The sequence below is a fragment of the Argiope bruennichi genome, chromosome 6, assembly GCF_947563725.1.
Source record: "Argiope bruennichi chromosome 6, qqArgBrue1.1, whole genome shotgun sequence".
NCBI lineage: Eukaryota > Metazoa > Arthropoda > Arachnida > Araneae > Araneidae > Argiope > Argiope bruennichi.
The window spans coordinates 124,036,287-124,061,933 of NC_079156.1; the positions used below are offsets into that span (position 1 = coordinate 124,036,287).

Consider the following 25,647-nt stretch of genomic DNA (forward strand, 5'->3'; position numbering starts at 1 on the left):
ACAGTAAAACGAAAACTGAACATTTTTTCGCAAATTTAATAATGACTTTGGCGTTCATCAAGAATTCTTATGCTTTTGTATAATTATTCTTGATACGCTTAATATTTGCTCAGAATTCTTAAGATTTGTGCTGGAAAATGTGCCTAAAATATTTTTAGAAAATTGATTAAATATGAAAAAAATATTTATACTGCAAAAAATTACAATCATTGAAAAAAAAATTTCTGAATATATAAAAATAACATTTATACTGTAATATTTTCGAAAGTTATCGAGGGGAAAAAGCATCAAGAACTTGCTTAATTTTTAATTAATTAAAATTCTAAATGAAATTTTAAAAAATTGCTCCGAAGTGCACATTTTATCCGTCCAACATAGTAAGTGTGTACTAAGTTTGGTTGCTATATGTCTTACGGTTTGATTAATAGAGCGTCAACACCCAGATATACAAACGCGCAAACACATATTCATCTTTATTATTAGTAGAGATCACTCTACTAATAATGCGCTTTATTATTAGTAGATAATGCATTTCATGTTTGTAAAGATGAAGTTTTGTTATAGAATTTTTATTCACCCTCTCAAGTGACACAGTTCAAAATTGCACTACACGTTTGTATTCTCTATGACTATACATAATTTTGCTAGAAATTAACTTGTCAATTTACTTAATTTTTAATTTCACATGAGTAGTGTCATCCGGTACTGAATATGAGAAAAAAAACCAATTTATTTTTAAATTACATATAATCTGCACTAATTATAAAGATAAATTTGTGTGTGTTTGTATTGGTACTGTACAGGGAAAATCGTTTGATCTATAACAACCAAATTTTGCACATATATTCAGTACGGAAATTTGAAATTTCGGTGGGATTTTTTGAATTTTCAGTTAATTAAAATTTGTGAAATTTTGGTGTTTCTGCAATAATTTCTGAAAATATTATAGCAGAAAAACAATTTGTACAGCATCTTAAAATTCAAAACATTATCTTTTTAATGATGAAAATTTTTTTGCCATATATTTTTTTTATTATTTTTTTTAAAGTTTTTAAGTTTATTTTACAACATTGTATTTTATTACTGAAGAGAAACTGAAACCATTTACATTGTTGCTCCTAATACCTCATCTTAGCCTTTTCCCACTGATATGACCAAGATATGAAGGTTTGGTTTATTTTCCCATGTTGAGTTGACTTAAATATGAGGCATGCTTTTAATAATTTTTCTATGTATATTTTGTTATATTATATAAAAAAAATTTTCGCCCTTTTGTGACCAAAACTGAGTGAATTATGACAATTTGAATGTCACTGTTTTATAAAAACGCGGAACTCCATTGACTGCCTCGAAGATACAAAATCAGTGCCCTGAGTTTCTCCAAGATTGATCAATCTAAAATAATTACATTTTTTATTGTCCTAAAATAAGGATCTTCAAGGCTTTATAACTCGGTCAGATTTGCCGCAAAGATGGAAACGTTAGGATGGTCAAGATTATTTTACTGAATAGGATTCCTAGGTCTGAAGGATCGTATAAAATTTAGACTTCATAATCGTTTACAGAAGTACTTTTTTAATTGAAATAAAATAAAATATTACGTCATTTAGATCTTTTAGAAAGCAAAATTAAAAATAAAATTTTATGACGAGGCCAAAGAAAATATTATTGAATTATATTTTTATTTAATTCATAAAATATGTAAATATTCTGTAATACAAATTAGATATTAATTCTGAACTCATATATTTTTTAAAGACGTGTTTGGTTTTTAAAAAATGTATTTATTGAAGTTTTATCAATTCCGGCTTCAATTTCAAGTTTACATTTTACGGGAGCTCATAGAAAATTAGAGAAAGGCATCGAAGAACGAACAGAATAAGGAAAGGCTTCTATAATAGTATCGGTGATATGTTTATAAAAATTTGAAGCTTAAAAACATTTTGCTTGAGAATCTATTAAGAGAGCAAGTTACATAAAATATTTAATTGAAAAGCAAATGTTAATTCTAGACAAACCAGCTAGTTGCCAAAGGGGAATAGTAACAATAATTAAAAAAAATTTAAAAAAATCAATTAAATTTTTTTAAAATCTACTTTTAATTCACTAATTAGAATATCTTTTAAAAAGTGGGGTTTTTTTTACAAAAGTTATTTTATATAACTGGTAAAAATTGTCTAGAAATAAGTATTATAGAAAATAGTTTCAGATTGGGCCTCGCGTTTTCTAAGACCAACCCTGTAACAAAGGTACTAGAAAGTATTATTATAAAATATTCTTTAAAATATTTTCAAATATTTAATTAAAATATGAAAAGAAGTTACACAGAAATAAAATTGATATCACTGAATAATTAACATTTTGAATTTTAAAATGGCATAAGAATGACTTCTATGCAACAATACGCTCCGAAGTTATTGAGACGAAGGGTTAAAACGTCAATAAATTTTTAAAGAAAAAAACCTATTTGCAATTTTAAAAACTTTTCTTAGTGAACATTTATTATTCAAATTACGAACCAACTTTCGGTCGAACGGTCTAGCCTTCAGAAATCTCGAATATGTTTTTGCCTTATAAATGTTCTAACTTAATTCAGAGACAACATCCAATCTATAAATTTAATCATGTTAAAATTTTTGTAAATAATGCAACATCCTTTTCAGAAAAATTAGACATGTCAACCGAATGAAAAATCGAGCCCAATAAAAAAAAAATAATAAAAGAATAAATAAAAATCGATATTTTAACTTGAATTTATTTTTGCAAACGATTGCCTTTATTTGAGAAGCTACTTTTAAGCGATTTCTTTCTTTGATGAATACAATACCAAACAAGAAAGGGGAAAATATAAAACTCATGCTATAAAAATTTTTTGGTTAAAAATCTTCATCATTAAGCAGATTAATAAAAAAAATAAAAATTTTGCTATATGCTGTCTTCCAAATAGCTCTTCTCTGTCCTTTTTAATGAATATTAAATCAACAGAATAACGTTAGAGTAAGATGCTGATACCCTTTCGTAATTTCATTCTTACTGAAGAATAATATAATTATTAATGTGTTTATCTATATGTTAACATGAGTTACAAGACAGACTGCCTCCCCAAAGCTTAACATTTAGCAAACGTGATTTAGAGGATAAAAATGTGTACTTTTAGGCAATTTATCAAAATTTACAACTATAATTTTAATTAATCTCTCTCTCTCTCTATATATATATATATTTATTTATACATACTATATATTGAAATAAAACTTATTCGACATGGTTGTATAAAAAATGGTTTTGTCCATTATTGCTATCAAAGCATTAACTATATTAAAATGCAGCTCAAAACAGCGAACTCAAAAACTGACTAAAATACACCGATAAAAAAGTATTAAATAAGAAATAAATCGTAATAATAATTCCAATATTCTTTATCAAGTGTTTGTAATATTTATATGCTACAAGGGAAAAATAGATTCAGTTTAATCAACTTTACTTAAAAATCATCCGTTCAAAATGGATATTCACAGACCAATGCGAATGTCAAATACTTTGTTATATCATTTGTGTAAACAAATAACTGTCTGTTTAATTATTCCTTAATTTGTCTTTTTTTTAATTCAATAAAAATTTATTCATTTGCCTTTATAAAATGAAGGCATTTGTTTGAAGGAAATTAGATCATGAGTTCACTGAATTTTCCCATCTCCAGGCATGGGTTAAAGTGTAATTATCAAGTTTCGCGTGGGAAAAATGTTGATCATCCCATAAAAAAGAATCATTATCCATCAATCACTCGCATTATAAGAATGAGAAATATGCATTCCCTACAGCTTTTCTAACTGTTTACCAAGTTTTCTCTAAAAGGTAATTAAATTCTGTTAATCCTACAACTTTAGCACATATGATACTAGATAAGAGCGCATCTGCTTACCACCACCCGGTGGTTTTGTTGCCGTAAGCAAATTGGGGTAGCCTTTCAAAAGCAGCAGAGATAGATAAGTAGATGGAAGTGGAAAAATCAATTACAGAACTGTCATAAGTATCTATTTTTCTTTCTTTATGCTCATAAAAGCATCGGTTACTGCGCTATCTAAGAAATACTTTTCTGCAAATAAGCTTTCTTTGAGAAACTACATTTAAGCAATTTTATTTTGGATGATTAAAATGCTAAAGAAAAAAATATCAAAATAATGTTTATTAAAATTAATTGATAAAAAAAAACCCTTCATTTTTAAATAGAATAGTAGATGAATAAAAATTTTACAAGATGCTGCATTCCGGTGGATATCAAATCAAAGAATGACATTAGGTCAATATACAGATATGCAATTGTAATTTCAATCTTACTGAAGAAATATATAGTTGTTCATATATTTATCTATACTTTAACATGAGTTATAAGACAGACTGCCGACTCCAGAAACTGAAAATCTATCAAACATGCTTTAAAAGATGAAAGTGTGTGCTTTGATGCAATGCATCAAAATTTCCAGTTATAATTTTAACTAAACAAAATGTTGATGTTTTCCTCTTATAATTCCCAAAATATATTATTGTACAAAAATGATACTAACACCATTTTCCAAACTTAATATCAAAATCCTTTTATTGATATCAATTTCATTATCATACAATTATCTTTTTAATATAAATAAACTAAAAAAATATTTTAGAATGTATTTCTACAATAATTTTTATTATTGTAATAAAATTCATTTCATTCCCAAGACTATCAAAATTTAACTAATCAAGTAAAGATGAATTTATTCTTTTGTCATTAATTTAAACTTGTTTTTTCTGTCACTCAACATTACGCGTTTGTTTGTATGCAATATAGTGATTACAAAAAAAAAAAAAAAAAAGCAGTATGACAGCAATAATATTATTTGATAACAATAATCATTGAAAAAAAATGGAATATTATGTTTGCAGTAGTAGCTGAAAAATCTACAAACGAGGTAAACAATTCCTTATGACATCTTGAAACAACACAATTTCTCGTATCCTTCAAGATATTTTATTTGTTCAATAAAAATGCTTAGGTAAATGAACACAGCCATATTCGAAATTTTGTTAAAATACCATTTTATCATTCAGATTTAGTATTTAAAACTTCAAAAAATACATTTGGAAATTATGAAATTTTCTTCTGAAGCATTAACCAAGGTTTCTTTTATTCGCAAAATAATTATTTTTCTTCAAAAGTAAAATTTTCTTTTAGTGCGAGTTGATTAGTGATGGCATTCAGGTATCTAATTTTAAGGATAAATATCCACAATGGTTATTTATTTTTCAATTAATAGTATTCATATAAAAAAAACTGTATGATCTTATATGCTACTGTTATAAAGAGGCAGAAAAAGTATAAAGATAAAAGAGAGAAAGGGAGGGAAGCATATAATTTTTTTTATTTCATAATTTTTTTAAAAAATTAATAAAAAAACAAAGAATAACACATCATACATTTAACATACTTAATTTAAGTTATTTTTAGTTACAATGAATAATAATGAGGTAGACGATTTTTTAAAAAGTAATTTTAACTAAATAAAAAAAGAAAGATTTTTTTTTTTATTTATTTAAAATGATATTGGAAACAAAAGTGAAAGATACTGTTTACAGTTTTTTTCCTTCCAATTTTCAGGCTGTGGTTTAAGCATTAATAAGAATCATGTTTTAGAGGTAGAATTTGAATTTTGAGAGGAGTTGTATAGATTATCAGCTTCGATACAATATCTTGAGAATATATTATTCATATATTCCAATTGTAAATGATTGTGCTTTCTCTTTGTTCATTAAGTTTTTTCCTGTCAAGTTCTCTTTAGAAGTTCCCAATTATATGATACATATCCAAGTTCAACTGCTCTTTCATATGCTAAAAGATTTATTTTTTCTTCTTTTGTGAATACAATGGCCCAGGAAGTTCTTTCAGTTGCATTTAAAATGTACAAAACTACTTTGATTTTTAAAATACTGGTTTCATACAAACTCCTTCATCAAAACAATGATCAGAACATATTTTGTGATCCTTCTGATATTATTCATTCTCTGTCCATCCTTTTTTCTGTAATGAATAAAATCTGTCTTCAGTTGATTGCCATCTATTTTCTTTTATTGATCCAATTGATATATGTAAACCACTCATACAGTTTTAACCTACTTGCGTTAGTAGTTTAAAATTTTTACTGAAGGTGAATTGAATCAATACTAAATTATTTTTGGAAATTAGCCTTTCTTTACGTTTTTGTAATGGGGACAATGGAAGTTGATTTAAAGTCTCCAAGTGACTAAAGTCATATTCTCCAAGTTATTAAATTCCTATTGAACAAATGAATTTGCAGATAATTTGATTCAGTTAATATAATTATTTTTATTATTGATTCTAAATTGTAAATAATTTTTTTCAATTTAACATAAACAGTGTTAAAATTCATTATTCCATTGTAATTATTCATTACTTTAAAACAAAAAAGATTATTTTCCAATTTTTTTTTCCTAAAACATTTTTTTTCTATATCCTCATAGAAATTGTCTTTTTTAATAATTTAGTCAAAACCTTAATTGTAAAAGATAAAGTAGGTATATAAACTATATAAGTTTTATAGGTTTTAAGAATTTTCATCATCCTTTATAATTTTTTTTTACACAATATCTCAGAACTATTCATCACTTGGTATTTATCCACTCATTTGAATCAGTTAAAACAATATTAGTATAACATTTTTTAAGGTGGAGTAAATGTTTATTTTGTTAATGGTTTGGTTAACTAATATACATTTGTATATTAAAATAATGAATGCTTGTGAAGCAAATCATTTTTATTTCATGAATTATTATTGAAAATCAAAATAAGAAGAAATTAAGTTTCAAAAAACTAAGAAAAAAAAAATTTCTTGAGAAAATGTAAGTGTTGAATAAAATATGACTTAAATATTATGCAAAAATTAACAAATGATATTTTACAATTTAATTGAAAATTCTATTGACTAATTTAGAATACACTAATATTTTTATATTAAATTAAAAAATAATTTTTATTTTTTGAAATTAAAAATTACATTCCAAATTTTCTTTAAAAGTTTTAACTTCTGTACATTATTATAAAAATAGAAAATTCAACATTTAGAACAAATTTATCCACGATATTAGAATTTTTAATACAAATTTTCTTTTAAAATATTATTACACCAATCGTATAATTAGAAATAATTGATTCTATTACCTTTTCAAATTTAGTTTGGCTACTTTCAATCAAAATTCTGATTTTTAGCATTAAAAGAAGAATTAAATTGCTGTATGCATAAATAAGTATATTAAGCATTTATGAAAAAAAATTAATAAATTAGAATAAAGAATATATGTATTGAAAAAGTACTTTTTAAAATCATGTAATATTAATCAGCTTATGCATATAATTTTTAATTCAATATAAATCTTATTTTAACAAAACAAAAATTAGTTTTTATTAAATAGAAAATATTGAATATTTAGATGATTCCTTTGAGGATTTTTGGTTATCATACTTTCTTAACAGAGAATAAGCCATATTTTATCAAAAACTTAGCTAAAATTATATATATATATATCTTTACAATGCATATTTTTAAAAGTATGAATTATTCAATTTGAAAACAAATTTTAAAGAGTTCATCATGCACATTATCAACATTAAAAAAAAAAAAAAAAAAAAAAAAAAAAGAATGGACAAAACTGCAAGATAGAGATTACAGATTTTTATTATTGCAATTTTTAGACCACAAAATATAAATGCTTTATTGCTACTATAAATACTAGCAAATAACAAAATCAAAGCATGCCTGCAGTTATAAAAAATGTTTTAAATGTTCTATAACACTAATTTATTACTTAATTAGGTAAAAATATATATATAATTTTTTAAAAGCATCATTTATAAAAATTTTTAGCTAATTTTTAAAAAAACATTTAGCTTTGTACAACAACAAACAAACAAAATATGGGCATTAAAATTAATAGTATAAAAAAACTAAAATACTTTCCAATGAATACAGCCAAATTGCAAGAAATAAAATTAAAACTCCATCGAATTTGTATTCCGAATAAAGCATCATTTTTAACTTCCATTAAGAATTTAAATGAAACTTGTAAGTTCATTCCATTACTTTGTGAAAACTTTAAATTTCCTTTAACAAACCAATAGAAGATAGAATTTAATTATGAGTTAACATATTAGTTTCTTGCCATTTAATTAATTATAAATAGAAGGAGCCTGTAGAAAATTCAGCTTTCCCAAGTTCCCAGCCACAGTCAACATTCATTTCTAGTCAAAAATTGGATTCCTAAAACTTAATTAAGAGCAAAAATAAATATATTATAACACGGTATTATTCTTTTATTAAAAAAGATCGTGCATAAATAAGGTCTGCCTTTATCATAGATCCAACCGACATTCGTCCACACTCCACCCTATACATTCCAAAAATGCGCTTCATTCTTGGCGGGTAAATAAATTTTCAAATGTTGGCGAAAAAAGCTTTTCCGTAAGCAACCATACATCGATTCCCCCATTTCCATCACTACCGGAATGAAATCCGTCCTCCAGTGCTGCTTCCCCCATTGCTCCCCCCTTTCAACTTCAAATGGGGGGTTCAAGCGTCCTCCGGTTAACGAGTCTCTATACAGCAGACGACATTGTTTTGATTTTACAACCAGAAGCATTAGAAGTTCTCTTACGTTTCCGAATAAAAAAATAAAAATATTTGGGGAGGGAAAAAATTTCGTTTAAATTTTGTAAAATAAACAAAAAAAATATAATTCATTTTCATAGATTCCGAGATAAATTTATTTAGGATATGAAACAAGAATGGAAAAAAAAAAAAATAATAATATAAGAAATACAATTTTTTGTGTGTGCTTGTTGTCTTCTGCTTGTTGTTTGGAAGTTCTCGAATCCCGATTGAATCCTAAACCATAACACAGGCATTTAGTTTTGAGGCAAAATGACGTTGGAGCAGACTACTTGTGAAGGTATTACTTAAATATTAATTATAAACTGCTATTTCAAATAATAAAATCTAAAATAGTATAATGCTGATATTTATTTCTTGAATAAACTTGATTATTAATTTCTCTTTCTTATTACATATTATTAGTTATAATGATTTTCATTCCGTTAAATATTGTATATAAATTTTGATTACAGATTTAAAAGCATTTGAAAGAAGGCTTGTAGAAGTTATTGCCTACTATCAACCACAAACAAAACGTTGGCGAGGTTAGTGATTTAAAGTTATTTTATTAAAGTTGTCTGTAAAAACATTCTACAAGATGTGCGCGAAACAATATTTACTTTTAGACAAAATAGTATACCCTAGATTTTTTTATATGATATATATTAATATTTTGTCCATTTTGTGCATAATGAAATGGATATCATTGGAATTCATGATTGTATTATACGTGTCATAATTATATTTCAGAAAAAGATATGAGGCAAACTTAAAATTACTTTTTTAACAGAAAACAGTGTGTTGAAAGTAAAAAAAAATAATTATATTTTATATATCATATAATTTATGTAAAATACTTCTTTTAGCAGTAATTAAATTGTAACTAAGAAGAATGATTACAGAATCCTTTCTAAAAAAACAGTGAGCTACATATTGCTTGTAGATCTAATAAAAACTTAGTTCTTTGTTTAATATTATTACCTGCAACAATAACTATATTGCATGAATATAAATCAAAAAAGTATATTTACAGGGATTTTAAGTACTTCTTTATTTTTAAGTATAGAACTATTGCTACTTTTTGAAAAGTTCTTCAACAATCTTGAGATCTTAAACTAATTTATTAGATGTTATGGATAGCAGAAGGTAAGGAAATGTTGATAGAGTCATTTAATATATTATTTACCCTTATATTAGTACATAATTAGTTTTGTCTCCTATTACATCATTAGTTTTCTTCTGTTTCCAATTTTTTTCATAGATTTCTAAGTAGTTAATTTTTTTTCTAGTTATGTTTGCAGTTGTTTCATTATGTACTGCAATTGGTGCTTGGCAGTGGTTAACAGATCCATTGACTTCCCAAGTAAATTTCCTTTCGTTAAAAATTTCATATTTATGTATCATGTTATATAATATAAAGATAGAAGTTTTCATAACCTTCATGAATAATATTTTATTGTGAAAGTGTTTCGATTTTATTGTGAATTGCATCTTAATTCCTTTTTAAAATTAAAATTTATTCAGTTAGGAATTTACTGAAAAAGTAATTATTAGGTGTCAATTTATAAGTGAAAATCTACAAATAATGTGGGCTTGCACACACACAATAAATAAATAAATATATAAAATAAAAAAAATGAAAATGAAAAATAAAGAATAAAAAAATAAAAACTTGTATACAAACCTAATGCTACAATTTTTTTTTGGCAATGTTTTTTTATGGCATGGGTTTTAAAATTATTTGTAATATAAATTTTTAATAAGTTCATAAAGTCTATAATTTTTTGCTATATTATAAGCACCTGTAACAAAGAAATGTAACAATTTTAAAAGTAGATTAGGTTATAGCTAAAGGAAGGTTAATATAACAATGATTTTATCTTACAATACCTTCTGAATAATTTTATAAATGCAGTTTAATAAATGATTCTGAAATGCATGCATTCTTGTATAAAGATTTAAATAAAATATAGAATTTTTTTTAAATGGAGCCCAGATAGAAGATATTTAAAAATAGTAATTTATATGGCTTTAAAATTCAATGAATATGGCCATAAAATTATTTGCAATTATTAAGGGTCAGTGTAAACACTGAACTATTAGTAATTCTTTAGATATCTAAGTGGTAATTATTATTGTACCTTTAGTAATATTTCAGATATTTTTTCATTAATTCATTTGGGTTTTTCAAGTCATCCAAATTAGGAACAATTTATCAATATTCATTAATTTTTAAAAATTGAAACAAAATTCAAACAAAAAAAAATTAAAGTTATGTTAAAAAATCTAAGAAGACAAGCAGTGGATTCTTTCTTTCCTGCCCAAAATTGAAGAGATACTCGGTTGATAGATATATTTCACCATTTAGACATTGTAACTAATGTAACTTCATTTGAACTTTATCAATTTGTCATTTATTAATTGTATAGTTCTTTTAATTTCTTGCAATCTTAACCTATTAACTCAAAAATTCGCTTAAGAGATGGACAGTAGCCTGATAGCTCCAGGCAGAGATTTCTGAAGGAAAATTGGGACTGAAAAGATGCTACTTTTCAGTCCCAATTAATCTAATAATGATGAAAGACAATTTTTAAAATATTACTTTTTACATGAATAAATATCGGGTATCAGATTAAAAAAATAATAAAAAAAACTCATTATGAAACATTTAATAACCTGATTGGTTCAAGTAAAGATTCCTAAACGAAAAAGAATTTTGCTGTTTTGTAATAATGAAGGATCTGTTTTAAAATGTACTTTAATTTCTGTATATCAATTGCTACATGATAGAAAATATAACAGCTAGTACTTACATCTGAGAGCACTATGAATCTAACTATATTTTAAGTTATCCATGACATATTCATTTATCTTCATACAACTATTTAATTTGCACCTTCTCTATCAAATGAGTAAAGCAAATGGTTCTTATTACCATATCTAACATTAATGTGCAGATATTAGTCTTGAAGAAAAGTTCAAATTGAGACCTCATGACATGTACTTTGGAGGGTTATTAAAAGCCTTTACTTTTTGAATATCTTTATCTTGAGTCCCTATAATTTAAAGACTTCCCACTTGTTCATAAAAAATAAAAAGAAAAAAAAAAGTCCAGCTGATGGTATGAAGAAAATTAAAAGATGTTTTAATATACACAGTTAATTAATTCTTAATAGGAACTTTTGATGTATTTAAAAATAATTGATATATAAAAACAAAATTTAATTCAAAACACCAGTTATCAGTGTTCTGTGTAATGAAATCCTATATTTGAAATAAAATTTGTTTTAAGGAAATGAAAGGAAAGATTTAAAAAAAAAAAAATGAAATCTTTCTATTTGAGAGGCATAAAAACATGTTATATGATTAATCTGCAATTAAATACTCATGACTTATGGTGAATTCTCAACCTGAGTTATTGCTGACTACAACAGTTTTCATATATATTCGTTTTGACATTATTAATTTATTCTTATATTCATTTCATAGTTTCTCTGTATGACAACAACATGAATATAACTATTTCCTATTATTTTTTATTGATTTGAATATTTGTTTCTTTTAGGTTGGTTTCATTCAATCATTAGTTAATCATCTTTTTTTCACAATCAGCAGTGCTATTTTAATCACACTATTCTTTATGGGCATACATCGGAGAGTTGTGGCTCCATCTATGTATCCTTTTCTGTAGAATTATGTTATCTTTCAAAAAAAGTACATATTTATATTTTTTAAAAATGATTCTTTTTTATTTCAAGTATAAACTTTTAATTTATAGTAATAAAGTAGGATCATATTGGGAAAGATATAAAGAATTAAAATTAATGAAATGTGTTTCTTTATCTATGCTTATAATAAAGCTCTGTGTGTGTTGGCGCTCTACAGACCAGACCGCTCAACCTACAGCTACCAAATTTGGCACATGCATATCTTGGAGGTTTGGGAATGTGCACCTGGGGTCCCTTTTTTTGAATTTTTAATTAAAATTTTAATTAATAATTAAAATCTAACTTTCCCACCAAAAAAATCCTTTCATTTCCCCACCCCAAATAAGTAAGGCTTCAGTTTTTTTTCCCACGCTAAAAAGAATAGGCTTAACATATTTTCAACCGATTATTTTAAACAAATCTGTTTATTTTCATAATGTTTGATGCATTTAAAATTAAACAATGTTAATTAATCGATCTTTCAGATTCATTCTGAAGTACTTTTGAATTAAACTAACACAGAATAAAGGAAATTAAAAATTTCTAATCTGTGTAGCATTACCCCAACTACCGTAGAAAATTCATACATTTGCATTACCATAATTGGCATTGAAAATTCACACATGCGCATTGTGTTCTGATTGTTGACAACTCTATTTTCAACGGATACGGACTTAGTTTTGAAGGCTTAACATGTTTCTGACCGATTATTTCAAACGATTCTGTTTATTTTCTTAGTGTTTGATGTATTTGAAACTAAACATTGTTAATTAATTGATCTGTTCATGATGAATCTGTGAAAATTTTGTTGAAAACTTCTTGAGATAAGAAAGATATTCTTTAGTGCCCATAAGGTTTAAATACTCAGCGACTCTGTTTTCAGTCCTCATATTTAAAAAAAATACTTCGTTTCAGTAAAAAAATGTTCTTATATTAATTGCAGTTTAACCATATCCACTTGAATTTAAAGCATAAATTCTACTGGAGCTAACAGAAAATTAGAGATATACATATTACGTTATGGCTGAAGGCCTTTATAATATTATGAATAAATTATATGACTGTCAAAATTTGGAGCTTTAAAATATTTTGAAGAAGTAGCTATTAAAATAGGAGTGTACATAAAATATTTAATTAGTAAAATTTTAACGAGCATTAAGAGTGGCGAACCGGCTGGTCGCCAAAGGCAGCTAGTGTGTAATAAAACATGTCCAGATTATCATAAATGTGGTTTGAAAACTTAAATATGTAATTACTGAATTCTATAAACTTTCAATTTAATAGGTTTACTAGGGGGGGGGGAATGCAATTAATGACAAATTCTGTTATAACCAATATTTAAAATCAGATATTTTTCTTTAAATAAGACTATATTACATAAAATATTTAATATTAGAAAGGTAAAAATAAAAAGGTAAAATGTCAGTTAAATTTTTTTTATTTTTACTACATTTGTTGCATTAATCAAAAACCCTTTATTAAACAAAAGTCTGTTTATTCAATTATTTTAAACTCTAAAGAATGCTATAGATGCAAATTGCTTCGCAAGAAATTAATTTTTAACTATTTTTTTTCTTTTATTCACGCTGCTTAAATATTCTTTCATCAAGAATTAATATGCAGAGGAGAAATTTTCCTCATTTCTAATTAGTCACAGTAAATATTATTCCTTAAAATGATTTTGTTCATTGGAAATTTGAGATTTGCTTTACGTTTCTAAGTATTATTATATAATTAGTATTCAAATTTTTGCTACTTGGAATAATTTATTCATAGATTTGCATTAGAGCTATGTAAATGAGATTTTCATATGTTGAGAACCAAAATATAAAAATCTGATAGTGATAAAATAATAGAAATTAGTTATTATTAAAATAATTGCATATTATGAAATTAATATTTTTAAACATAAAATTGAGAATATAAGAGATTTTAGAAATGCAAAGAAATAGTTGTTAGTATTTGAAATTTTTTTTGATGCCACAGTTTTTACAAAAGGTTTTATAGCATTTTTTTATTTAAAAAAAAATTTGTAAAATGAGAATATCATATACTCAAACAAATTCCAGTTGCTGCTTCAAGATAAAAATTATACTTTAAAATGTCTTTAAATTTTACAATTGTTCTTATTTTGTAAATTTTTTCGTATATTTCTAATATTGAAATAGCATCAACATATTCTACAAATTTATAAGAATGATTGGATTCTATAATAGCCTTGTGACTAGAGGATCATGGATTTATTATCTAGTTCCATTGCATATCGTCTATGAATAAATCCATCAAATATATTCACATTGGTGTAAATTATTTATTTGAAGATAATGAGGTTTATTTTAGATATGGTCCTTAGCATCTGTATTATTGCAAAATGATAAAGTCCATTCAAAAATTGATCTTTTATGAAGTTTTTAAATGGGATGTTTAAAACTAAATCGAGTAAATAAATAAATGCTACATTTTTAACTGTTAAAAATTATTTTAATTTCCAAAACTTTACTATTTTTCTGGTAATTTGTATGATTAATTTATATATATGTTAGATTTTGAATTTTCTTTTTAGCTTTAGAACTACCAGATCATATCTTATTTGTTTTTATAGTTTTATTATGAAGTAAAATTAGTGTGGCATGATGAATTGTGTTCAACACTTTTGGAATAATATTTGTCATTATACTTTCTAGAACTATTTTCAGTTATCTACTTTATTTATGTTATAAAAATTTATCCCATATACTGTCTCCTTTACTAAAAACAGTATCGTATCCAGAGTGCGGCAGGTCTTAGCAGACTTTAATATGTCTTGTGATGATGTAAGTCAATTTTGGTTTTAGTATTAATAAGCCTATTATTTTACATTTCTAAATAAAATTGATTTTGAAATATGTGATTGATACTATTGCTAGTTATATCTGTTAGTTTAATTTTCAATTAATATGAGTTTTTATTTGACATCACATTTGGTTCTGATAATATTGAATTACGATTGAATGTATGTACGATATGAATGTAAATAATTCAATTAAATACTCGTGATAATGAGATGGATTTAATTTAGGATTTAAGATCAAACATTTAATAAATTCTGAATTCTTCAAATCTTTTGTTGTATAAGGTGGTGGATGCCATTCTGTTTTAATATAATTCCTGCAAAAATATTTTGTATTAATAATGAGAAAGTTTTCTAGTTTAAATATCCATAAGTTTGGTATGTGTCTATTAAAAAAAATATTAAATCTGTCAGTTATTACTTACATATCTTCCATTATCAATATCTCAGTTAGAAACAGTTTGATACCACTGCAATGGAAGCTTTGTACATTCTAAATTCATTGTATCTAATATTTTCACACTAAAGAGTGGGTTGAGAGTTAACGAATGGGTGCTATCTAAGGTATCGTTTTTTTCATCTGACCCTGATTCAAATTTACATAATCTATTACAAAAAAAGAAAGATTTAAGTTGCTTTAAGATAGGATGTATATTTAAATGAATTGAATTAAACCTGTACCTTAATAATACTTGCACCATTTTAGATATAATTAACAGTTGTCTTTTATTTCAAGTCATCATCTAACATCTGTTCTATATTTATTATTAGAATAACATTTTTGATTGCATTTTTCATTTCTGAAAATAAAAATAAAATTATATTATATGCTTGTAAAAAGTTTCAAACAATCTTTGAATTTAATTATGACTTATTTAAATTGTATGCTGAAATACAGGTATTTTTGTTGCCAGTTAGTATAGATAATAAGAAAATAAAGTAATTTATTAAAATTATTAACATATGTGATGTTGATGTAGATATTCTAGATGTTTGGAATTATTGTATAATTAATTTCTTATTTGTGTATTAAAAAAATTATTATAATTTAGATTATTTTTTGTAGCTGTCAAAATTGAAAAATAACATAATATTCCATTACTGAAACATTTATATCCAATTTGCCTCCTGGATAAAGTTTTTTTTACCTAAAATTATAATTTTCAAATATTTTACGCTTAAAACTCCTCTTGCACATTTTAAAATGCAGAATGAATTTTTCTGCTGATATTAAATGTAACACCATGCAACTTCTTTGAAGAGTTTTATCACATTTTTAGTCCAATTGCAAATTTTATGTGCTAAATCAAAAAAAGTGTGGCATCTTTGAAATTTGCAGTTCATGTTTATAAATACCTGAAGATTGGATGCACCAGCATTATAGTTTTGATATTAATGATTCTATTTTAAAAACGCTTTATTTCATTTGGATTATAATAATCTTTGTTTCACGTTCACTTTGATCATCTTTCAAAATTAATAGTTTGTAAAAGTAGAAATTACTTCTTCAATATATAGCTTGATTCCAAATTGTTAACACACAACAATTTTAAATAATTTACACATTTTAAATTTTATAGATACATAGAACATAAGTATATATGGATGAACTAGCTGGTACTAGAGACAATGAGTTTTAAATAATTATATTTTAATGTTTATTATCCGTGGTATTTTATTAAGTGTTGAGGTTCATTATTTCTATATTATATATTTTATTTTTATATTTAGTACTTACAAATGCTTAAACAAAATTAATTGTATCTCTTTCAGAATGGAAGACTGATTCTAAAACCAAGGCCAACCACATGACCAGAACTAAATCCGTTCAGTTCCTCTGAGTGGTAATTTTGTGATTGAATGGAGTGTTTGAAAATTTGCAGTTATGTGATTATGAATGTTTTGTAAATATTAAGTACTTTTTACAATAAAATTTGTTATTTTGGAATTGTTTCTTAATTCATTAAACTGATTAAATGTAGATATTATTTACTGTTTTTATTTCTTTCTCAAATCTGATGTTTTAATGTATAGAAATAAGAATGAAATCTGGCAAAGGAAATCTAATATTTCATTATAAATAAATCTTGCAAGAAATTCATTTTTTTGCAGTTATAATAAAATATTTAATATCATTTATAACAATTCATAGGAAAGAAACAAGTTTGAGTTGTATAGATTAACATTTGCTTAAAATTTGTAATAATAAAAATTGCTCAAACAGAAAGGCGATAGAAAATGTGAGGAAAAAAATTTCCTTTCCCAAACTTTCAACATTTCTCAGGGTGTTATTTTCAAGTTATCCAATTTTTTTACCATTTGTTTGAATGCTGTAATAAACAATTATTCTTGCAATGAGTATATATTCTCCTGTAAACAGTCTTGATTGATCAAAAATTCTCTCATCATTATTGTTGCCATAAGAAAATATCATTATCAAATTTAACGATGATGCATCATCACTGCAACATGTAACCTGAGAGAAAATTAAGCCAAAATATAACAATTCTCTTTTTAAAAAAAAAATGGATTTTTTGAAATTTTTTATTACTGCAACTATTAGCCACATTCATCAGCATATTTTCTTACCATGGTGAAATTTCAAAATGTGACCATACCTTTGAAAGAAAGCTATCCAAAATTGTGGTTACTATAATAGCTTTGACATTGGATGTCAGATGCAAAGAAGTGATATTGTAAATTGGTCATTCTAGTACATGCTTGGCACATAATATGCTCATTGGCAGTTTTTCCCAATTATTCCAGTTTAATAAAATTATCCGAATTTCCAGTTTTGTCACTACCTTATCAAAGTTATCAGTTTAGCAAAAAAAGATTAATAATATTTTCTAATTTTCAACTTTAATACAACACTAATATAATAAATGCTTGTTCTGTAATATTCTTGCTCTGTTTGATAAAACTTTTTTCTCTGAAATGAAAGATTTTTTTAAATCAAAATGTTTTCGGAATAATGTTATGAAACAGTTTTAAAATTACACATCTTTTTATATTTGATCAGGATAATTATGTCATTTTAAAATAAATAACAGCTTTTAAGAAAATAAATAATACCTAGATGCTAAAACCTGAATAAAAAAAGAAATGCTCTTTTAAAAAATTGGACATTTCCTTACGGAAGCTTCAACAAGATACAAAACTATTGCTATAAATAACTTCATCAATTGTTATATTCATGAACTTGGGAGCATAATTGACATTGAAAATGAAATTAAGTTATATATGGTTAAACATCGAAAAATTAATTAATTTCATGATTTTGGTGATATTTATAAATTGATTATAATATACTATTTTCTTTATATTTTAAATTTATGCTTTAATTTTTAATAGAAAAAGCAATTTGCCTATCTAGTGTCTTTTTTATATAGGTACTTGTGTATTAATTACATGCTAATAGGGTTTTTCATAAACTGTTTAACAATGGCATGCAGTTAATATAATATCTTTAAATATTATAAACATGGCTACAAATTAATATAATTGTAAATAGATTTAAAAAATCATGCTGAAATTTTAGACAAAATTTTATTTGTAAAAATGAATTACATGGGAAAAAAAATTGGAGTTTTATGACAAAAGCTCAAAAATGTTCTCAGCAAAATAATACTGTAAAGCTCATTTTAGTTTATATAAATGACAAAAAACACAATATTAATATAACATCACAATACAAAGATTTCTTTCATTAAAAATCATTGGTAATGTTGTTCTAAAAACTTTTCAGTAAATTATAAAGTTTATAATTTGAAAGAACAAAAAGGAAAACCTATTTTTTTAGAAGGCATTTATTTTATTAAAGGATATGTAGATCTACAGTACACACATACATAAAAGACTTATATACAAATGATTATTCATGATACAAATTTTCATGAGGGTCTGTCATCACCTCTTATAGCTCGATATTTAGCCATTTCATTAGGGAATACTTTACTCAACTCTACAAGTAACAGTCCTTTGAAGCGCTGAAATATATTTTTAAATTAGAAAAAAGAACACATAAATAAATATATAAACATATTTAATATGAATATAATCAGTAATCCTATAAAGAAATAAATTCTAAAATTAAGGCAGAAGTAATTGTAATGACATTCTAGAAATGAATAGATTTGAAAGAGATACAAAAAAATATTTTGAAAAAACAAAAACTCAAAATGTTACTTTAAAAAAAAATTAATAGAGTAATTAGTTAATTATTTGGTAAGATTTTTTTTTTTTTTTTTTGCTCGAACTAAAAGTAAAAGAATTTCAAGCATTTTAAATAAATCACTGCACATATAATAGTATATATCACGTGTATCATCTGTCATTATAACAAAAGGCATGTTTCATAATACTCCTATTATCAATACAGCTAACTAGACTCCTGTAGATGTGAATAGTAGAGGAAATATTCACTTTTTTAAAAGCTATTTCTTGAGGGTAATCTAATATTTCTTGAATTCCTTGTCGGAGAACAATTTTATAGAAACCATGTTCAGAATAATTAGCCATTCAGAGTTAAATCAAAACTTTAATATCTTTCCATTTTTAAGTAGAAAGTTTATTTTTTAGTAGTTTTTAATGTTTTCTTATTAAACTGTAGCCACAATCGATATATTCACTCAATTTGTATACTTACCCAAACAATATAAAAATGAAAGTGGTGGCAAGAATGCATTCAAAGTTCATATAAGTTCGAAAAACGAATTTTACTGATCTATTTTAGCCATGTGATTTCCTTCATAATGTTGCAGCTTTACAATGGATAATTAAAGAGTAACAGAAATTAGACCTTGAATACATAAGAAAGTCAGATGCCCATGCAACTCAAAAATTAAGATGCAATACTTAAATTCAAGTAGTTAAAAATAATTTTTGGATAGATTAAATGTATTACATATATACTTAATGCTTTTATACTTTTAAAAATTCTTCAGTGATTTATGCTTTTCGTCTTAACTTTTACACAGCTTAGCTACATTAGATTCTGTGCAATAAAAGTTCTCAACATTCACCTTATAAAATGACTTAAAAAGTCAAATTATATGAACCTGGATTTAAAAAGTCTTTGATAATGTTAATGGTAAATAGGAAAATAAAAACTTACCCTGTAGGAATCAATTTTTCCTTTGACAACTTCATTCTTGTTCAAAGCTTTTTCCATACAATCTTTGGTATATAATTGCGGATTCCTACCTTGATCAATATACCTGATAGAAGCAAATTAAATTTTATTTTTGCAACAGATATTTTGTACAATATAACAATATAAAAATTAATATGACAAACAGCATTTATATTAATTAACATAACAGAATAGTAAATTAGTTCATCTATTAATATGACAAACTCGGCAATTTTAACTAACAAAGTATTTTATTTACCTTTCTCTCCATCAGCTTAATAATGAAGGAGTAAGAAACTTAAAAATATATAATTTGTGACAGCATCTACTAACAGAAATGTGATATTTCATGCTAATATCAACGCTTGACAACAGTCATTGTACCATAATTAATATAAAAAATAGAATAAAAGTTTAAGATTAATTAAATGCATGAATAGACAATTCAGGATAAAATAACATAATATGTCAGTAAATTCATTTAAAATAACTGAAAAAAAAATTTAAATACTAACATTTATAAAATATTAATAAATTGTTTAAAATATGAATGTATAAAAATAAATATTAAAATTTTTATGCAGGAGTCTATTCATATATTCCTAATAAGAATATCAATCCACGAAAATAATATCTACATTACTCAAAAGCAGAACAAATTTTAACCATGATTTCATATCAAAGAAAAGCAATAGTCTAAAGATTAATTTTATAAAATACTAGCCGCCTTTGGCGACCAGCCGGTTCGCCAATCTTAATGTTCGTTAAAATTTTAATAATTAAATATTTTATGCAATTTCTACTTTAATAGCTTCTTCATCAAAATATTTTAAAACTTCAAATTTTGATTATCATATAATTCATTCATAATATTATAAAGGCCTTCAGTCATAACGTAATAGGTATCTCTCTCATTTTCTATTAGCACCCGTAGAATTTATGCTTTAAATTAAAGTGGAAAGAATTTATCTTCAATTAATATAATAATATTTTTTACTGAAACAAAGCATTTTTTTATAATCTGATTACTGAAAATAGAGTCACTTAGCGTTTAAACTTCATGGGCACTAAAGAATATCTTTTTAAATTTATGTAATATCTCAAGAGTTGGTCAACAAAATTTTCTTAGATTCATTATGAGAGGATCGATTCATTAACAATGTTTAAATTTAAATGCATCAAACACTAAGAAAATAAAACGAATCGTTTAAAATAAACGGTTGAAAACAGGTTTAAAAAAAAACTGCTTAAAAAACGATGTACTTAAAACTATAAGCATATACAAAAAATATATAACTAACATAAATACAATTTACTTACAAAAGCATGCAACTAACCCAAAAATAATTGAAATCATCCATTGATAACGTTGTCATGGCAACCATCAGAACAGAATGCGCATGCGTGAATTTTCTTCGCCGGTTACGTAACTCAAATACGTGATTTTTTCTACGCCAGTTGGGGTAACGCTATGCGGATTAGAAATTTTTAATTTCCTTTATTCTGTTTTATTTTAATTCAAAAGTACTTCAGAATGAATCTGATTGATTCATTAACAATGTTTAATTTTAAATGCATCAAACATTAAGAAAATAAACAGAACCGATTGAAATAATCCGCCGAAAAATTTTAACCCTAGCCTCATTACTGTTGGGAGAAAAAAAAAACTGAAGCCTTTCTCGTTTGGCGCTGGGGATAATGGAAGATTTTTTTTGGCGGAAAAGTTGGCGGTGGGGAAAATGGAAGATTTTTTTGGCGGGAAAGTTAGTTTTTAATTAATAATTAAAATTCTAATTAAAAATTCGAAAAAAGAAACCCCAGGTGCACATTCCCAACCTCCAAGGTATACATGTACCAAATTTGGTAGCTGTATGTCAAACGGTCTGGCCTGTAGAGCGCCAACACACACACACACGCACACACACATTGAGCTTTATTATAAGTACTAGCCGCCTTTGGCGACCAGCCGGTTCGCCAATCTTAATGTTCGTTAAAAATTTAATAATTAAATATTTTATGCAATTTCTACTTTAATAGCTTCTTCATCAAAATATTTTAAAACTTCAAATTTTGATTATCATATAATTCATTCATAATATTATAAAGGCCTTCAGTCATAACGTAATATGTATCTCTCTCATTTTCTGTTAGCACCCGTAGAATTTATGCTTTAAATTAAAGTGGAAAGAATTTATCTTCAATTAATATAATAATATTTTTACTGAAACAAAGCATTTTTTTATAATCTGATTACTGAAAATAGAGTCACTCAGCGTTTAAACTTTATGGGCACTAAAGAATATCTTTTTAAATTTATGTAATATCTCAAGAGTTGATCAACAAAATTTTCTTAGATTCATTATGAGCAGATCGATTCATTAACAATGTTTAAATTTAAATGCATCAAACACTAAGAAAATAAAACGAATCGTTTAAAATAAACGGTTGAAAATGGTAGAATTTATGCTTTAAATTAAAGTGGAAAGAATTTATCTTCAATTAATATAATAATATTTTTTACTGAAACAAAGCATTTTTTTATAATCTGATTACTGAAAATAGAGTCACTCAGCGTTTAAACTTTATGGGCAATAAAGAATATCTTTTTTAATTTATGTAATATCTCAAGAGTTGGTCAACAAAATTTTCTTAGATTCATTATGAGCAGATCGATTAATTAACAATGTTTAAATTTAAATGCATCAAACACTAAGAAAATAAAACGAATCGTTTAAAATAAACGGTTGAAAACAGGTTTTAAAAAAACTACTTAAAAAACGATGTACTTAAAACTATAAGCATATACAAAAAATATATAACTAACATAAATACAATTTACTTACAAAAGCAATTGCAACTAACCCAAAAATAATTTAAATCATCCATTGATAACGTTGTCATGGCAACAATCAGAACAGAATGTGCATGCGTGAATTTTCTTCGCCGGTTACGTAACGCAAATACGTGATTTTTTCTACGCCAGTTGGGGTAACGCTATGCGGATTAGAAATTTTTAATTTCCTTTTTTCTGTTTTATTTTAATTCAAAAGTACTTCAGAAGGAATCTGAAAGATTGATTCATTAACAATGTTTAATTTTAAATGCATCAAACATTAAGAAAATAAACAGAACCGATTGAAATAATCCGCCGAAAAATTTTAACCCTAGCCTCATTACTGTTGGGAGAAAAAAAAAGTGAAGCCTTTCTCGTTTGGCGCTGGGGATAATGGAAGATTTTTTTGGCGGAAAAGTTGGCGGTGGGGAAAATTGAAGATTTTTTTGGCGGGAAAGTTAGTTTTTAATTAATAATTAAAATTCTAATTAAAAATTCGAAAAAAGAAACCCCAGGTGCACATTCCCAACCTCCAAGGTATACATGTACCAAATTTGGTAGCTGTATGTCAAACGGTCTGGCCTGTAGAGCGCCAACACACACACACATTGAGCTTTATTATAAGTATAGATAAAACTTTTCATTTTTTTTAGACATATATGCAAATAAGTAAAAAGAATGCTTCACTAAAAAAAATATTTTAAAAAGTAATTCTTACAGATATTTCATGCCATGCTATCTGTAGGCAGGATGCAACAGATGCATTAGAAACAAGTTCAGAGCACAACTGAATTAATATTGTTAGATAAAAGGGAAACAAAACAAAGGATTCACAAAAAGACTTGGGTAAGATTTTCAATTTCCAAACACAATTAATAATTGTAATAAATGCTTGCTTGAAGATGTAAAGTTCATATATTAATATGTTACCAAATAGAATTAATAAAACTTACTCAAAAACTTCAAGAGGAACCTGAAGGTCTTGAACTTGATTTTTACATTTATCAATTTCCTGCATGTAAGTAACCATCTGAGCTCTAAAACAATTTGAAATTATTATACATTGTTTATGATAGCAATAAAGTATAATAATTTAATTTAAAATGCAAGAAGTTTATTGACATATTCCTAGGTAATATTGATTATCCTTCTTTTGATTCTTAAAGTAATCAATCAAAATATATAAAAAAAATTTAAATGTTTTCATATTTATAAATAATAAAAACAAAGACAACTTTAATACATTATATACATAATAAAATTTACTTACAAAACTAAATTTGGTTAAACTTTCACAATTTATAAAGTAAAAGATATCTACCCTTGAAATAACTTGTTTTTCAACTAACAACAACAAAAAAAAAAGCCAACCATTTCCAAAATATCTATTAAGTGTAAAAAAAATATATATATGCAAAATATCTCTCTATTTTTATTTTTTTTCCTAATAGAACTACTATACTATTTTCTTTTTTGTATAAACCATTACTATACCTGTTTCAGATTCTAATGTAAAAAAATAAAGCATATTTAATTTAAAAAAATCTATAGGATACAAAAATTTATTAAAATATATCAAAACCATAAACAGAAACTCACTACAGTAAAAATTTTATACGAGCTACATAATCATTACTTAATTTATTTAGCATTATTTGTGTATATTGCACTATATTAGTTCGAATCCAAAATGATACAAGCAACTTACAGCATTTCCTTACACCTAGTTTGATTTATAAAAAAAAAAAGTAAATTGAGTACTTGTTACTTAATCAAAATAAATGTGCAATTCCTCATGTTTTACAGAAAAACATATGGAATATGAATATTCTTAATTTCATTTTTCGAAATTATGTTTCAATTTACGATAGACTAGTATTCTTTCTGAAAGTTATACTAGATAAACTTATATACTAAAAAACAGCCTTTGAGGTAGAAGCTAAGATGCACTGGTAGCAAGACACGAAATTACTCAAACAAATATCACAAGATGTCGACTAATGTTTGATATTATAATTGCATAATATCCATCTTCCAGATCAAAAATATTATTTGCAAAAAAAAAAAAAAAATAATACGATACAAATGTTAGATCGATAGATAAAGCGGTTGGTAAATACTTATCCTGTACAACTTACTGATGTTGGTACTTACATTTTTTGATTCAATATTGTTTGTCCCTGTGGTTGGAAATCGCTCACAATGATGCCCAACTGGCGCACATTTTCAATAAATAATTCTAAGTTTCCTTCCAAATTCTCTAAAGCAGAAGACATTTTATAAATTAAGTGAAAGATGCTAATTCAATATTTCCAAACAATTACAGATTATCTCCCTCTCTCTTGCGTCCACATACACTACTAGAACTCAAATTACTTCCAAGGCTTAAAGAAAATTTCTATGATAGTGGTGGCAATTTTGCGAATCTGATGCCAAAATAATTC

General features: G+C 25.3%; 2 protein-coding genes across 2 annotated transcripts; one reads left to right on the plus strand and one right to left on the minus strand.

Moving 5' to 3' along the window:
• The first annotated feature begins 8,715 nt into the window (after positions 1-8,715).
• LOC129971803 (nuclear envelope phosphatase-regulatory subunit 1-like) lies at positions 8,716-17,184 on the plus strand. Its single transcript, XM_056085779.1, has 6 exons — positions 8,716-8,997; positions 9,173-9,244; positions 9,989-10,062; positions 12,265-12,374; positions 15,165-15,219; positions 17,010-17,184. The coding sequence occupies exons 1-6, from the start codon at positions 8,970-8,972 to the stop codon at positions 17,046-17,048; spliced, it is 378 nt and encodes a 125-aa protein (XP_055941754.1). The 5' UTR covers positions 8,716-8,969; the 3' UTR covers positions 17,049-17,184.
• Positions 17,185-19,027: 1,843 nt separating this feature from the next.
• Positions 19,028-25,605, minus strand: LOC129973065 (mediator of RNA polymerase II transcription subunit 10-like). The gene is made up of 4 exons (XM_056087427.1): positions 25,358-25,605; positions 24,157-24,240; positions 20,353-20,455; positions 19,028-19,225 (listed from the first exon to the last, which is right to left on the minus strand). Exons 1-4 carry the CDS (start codon positions 25,477-25,479, stop codon positions 19,130-19,132), a joined length of 405 nt encoding a protein of 134 aa, XP_055943402.1. The 5' UTR covers positions 25,480-25,605; the 3' UTR covers positions 19,028-19,129.
• Positions 25,606-25,647: the final 42 nt, after the last annotated feature.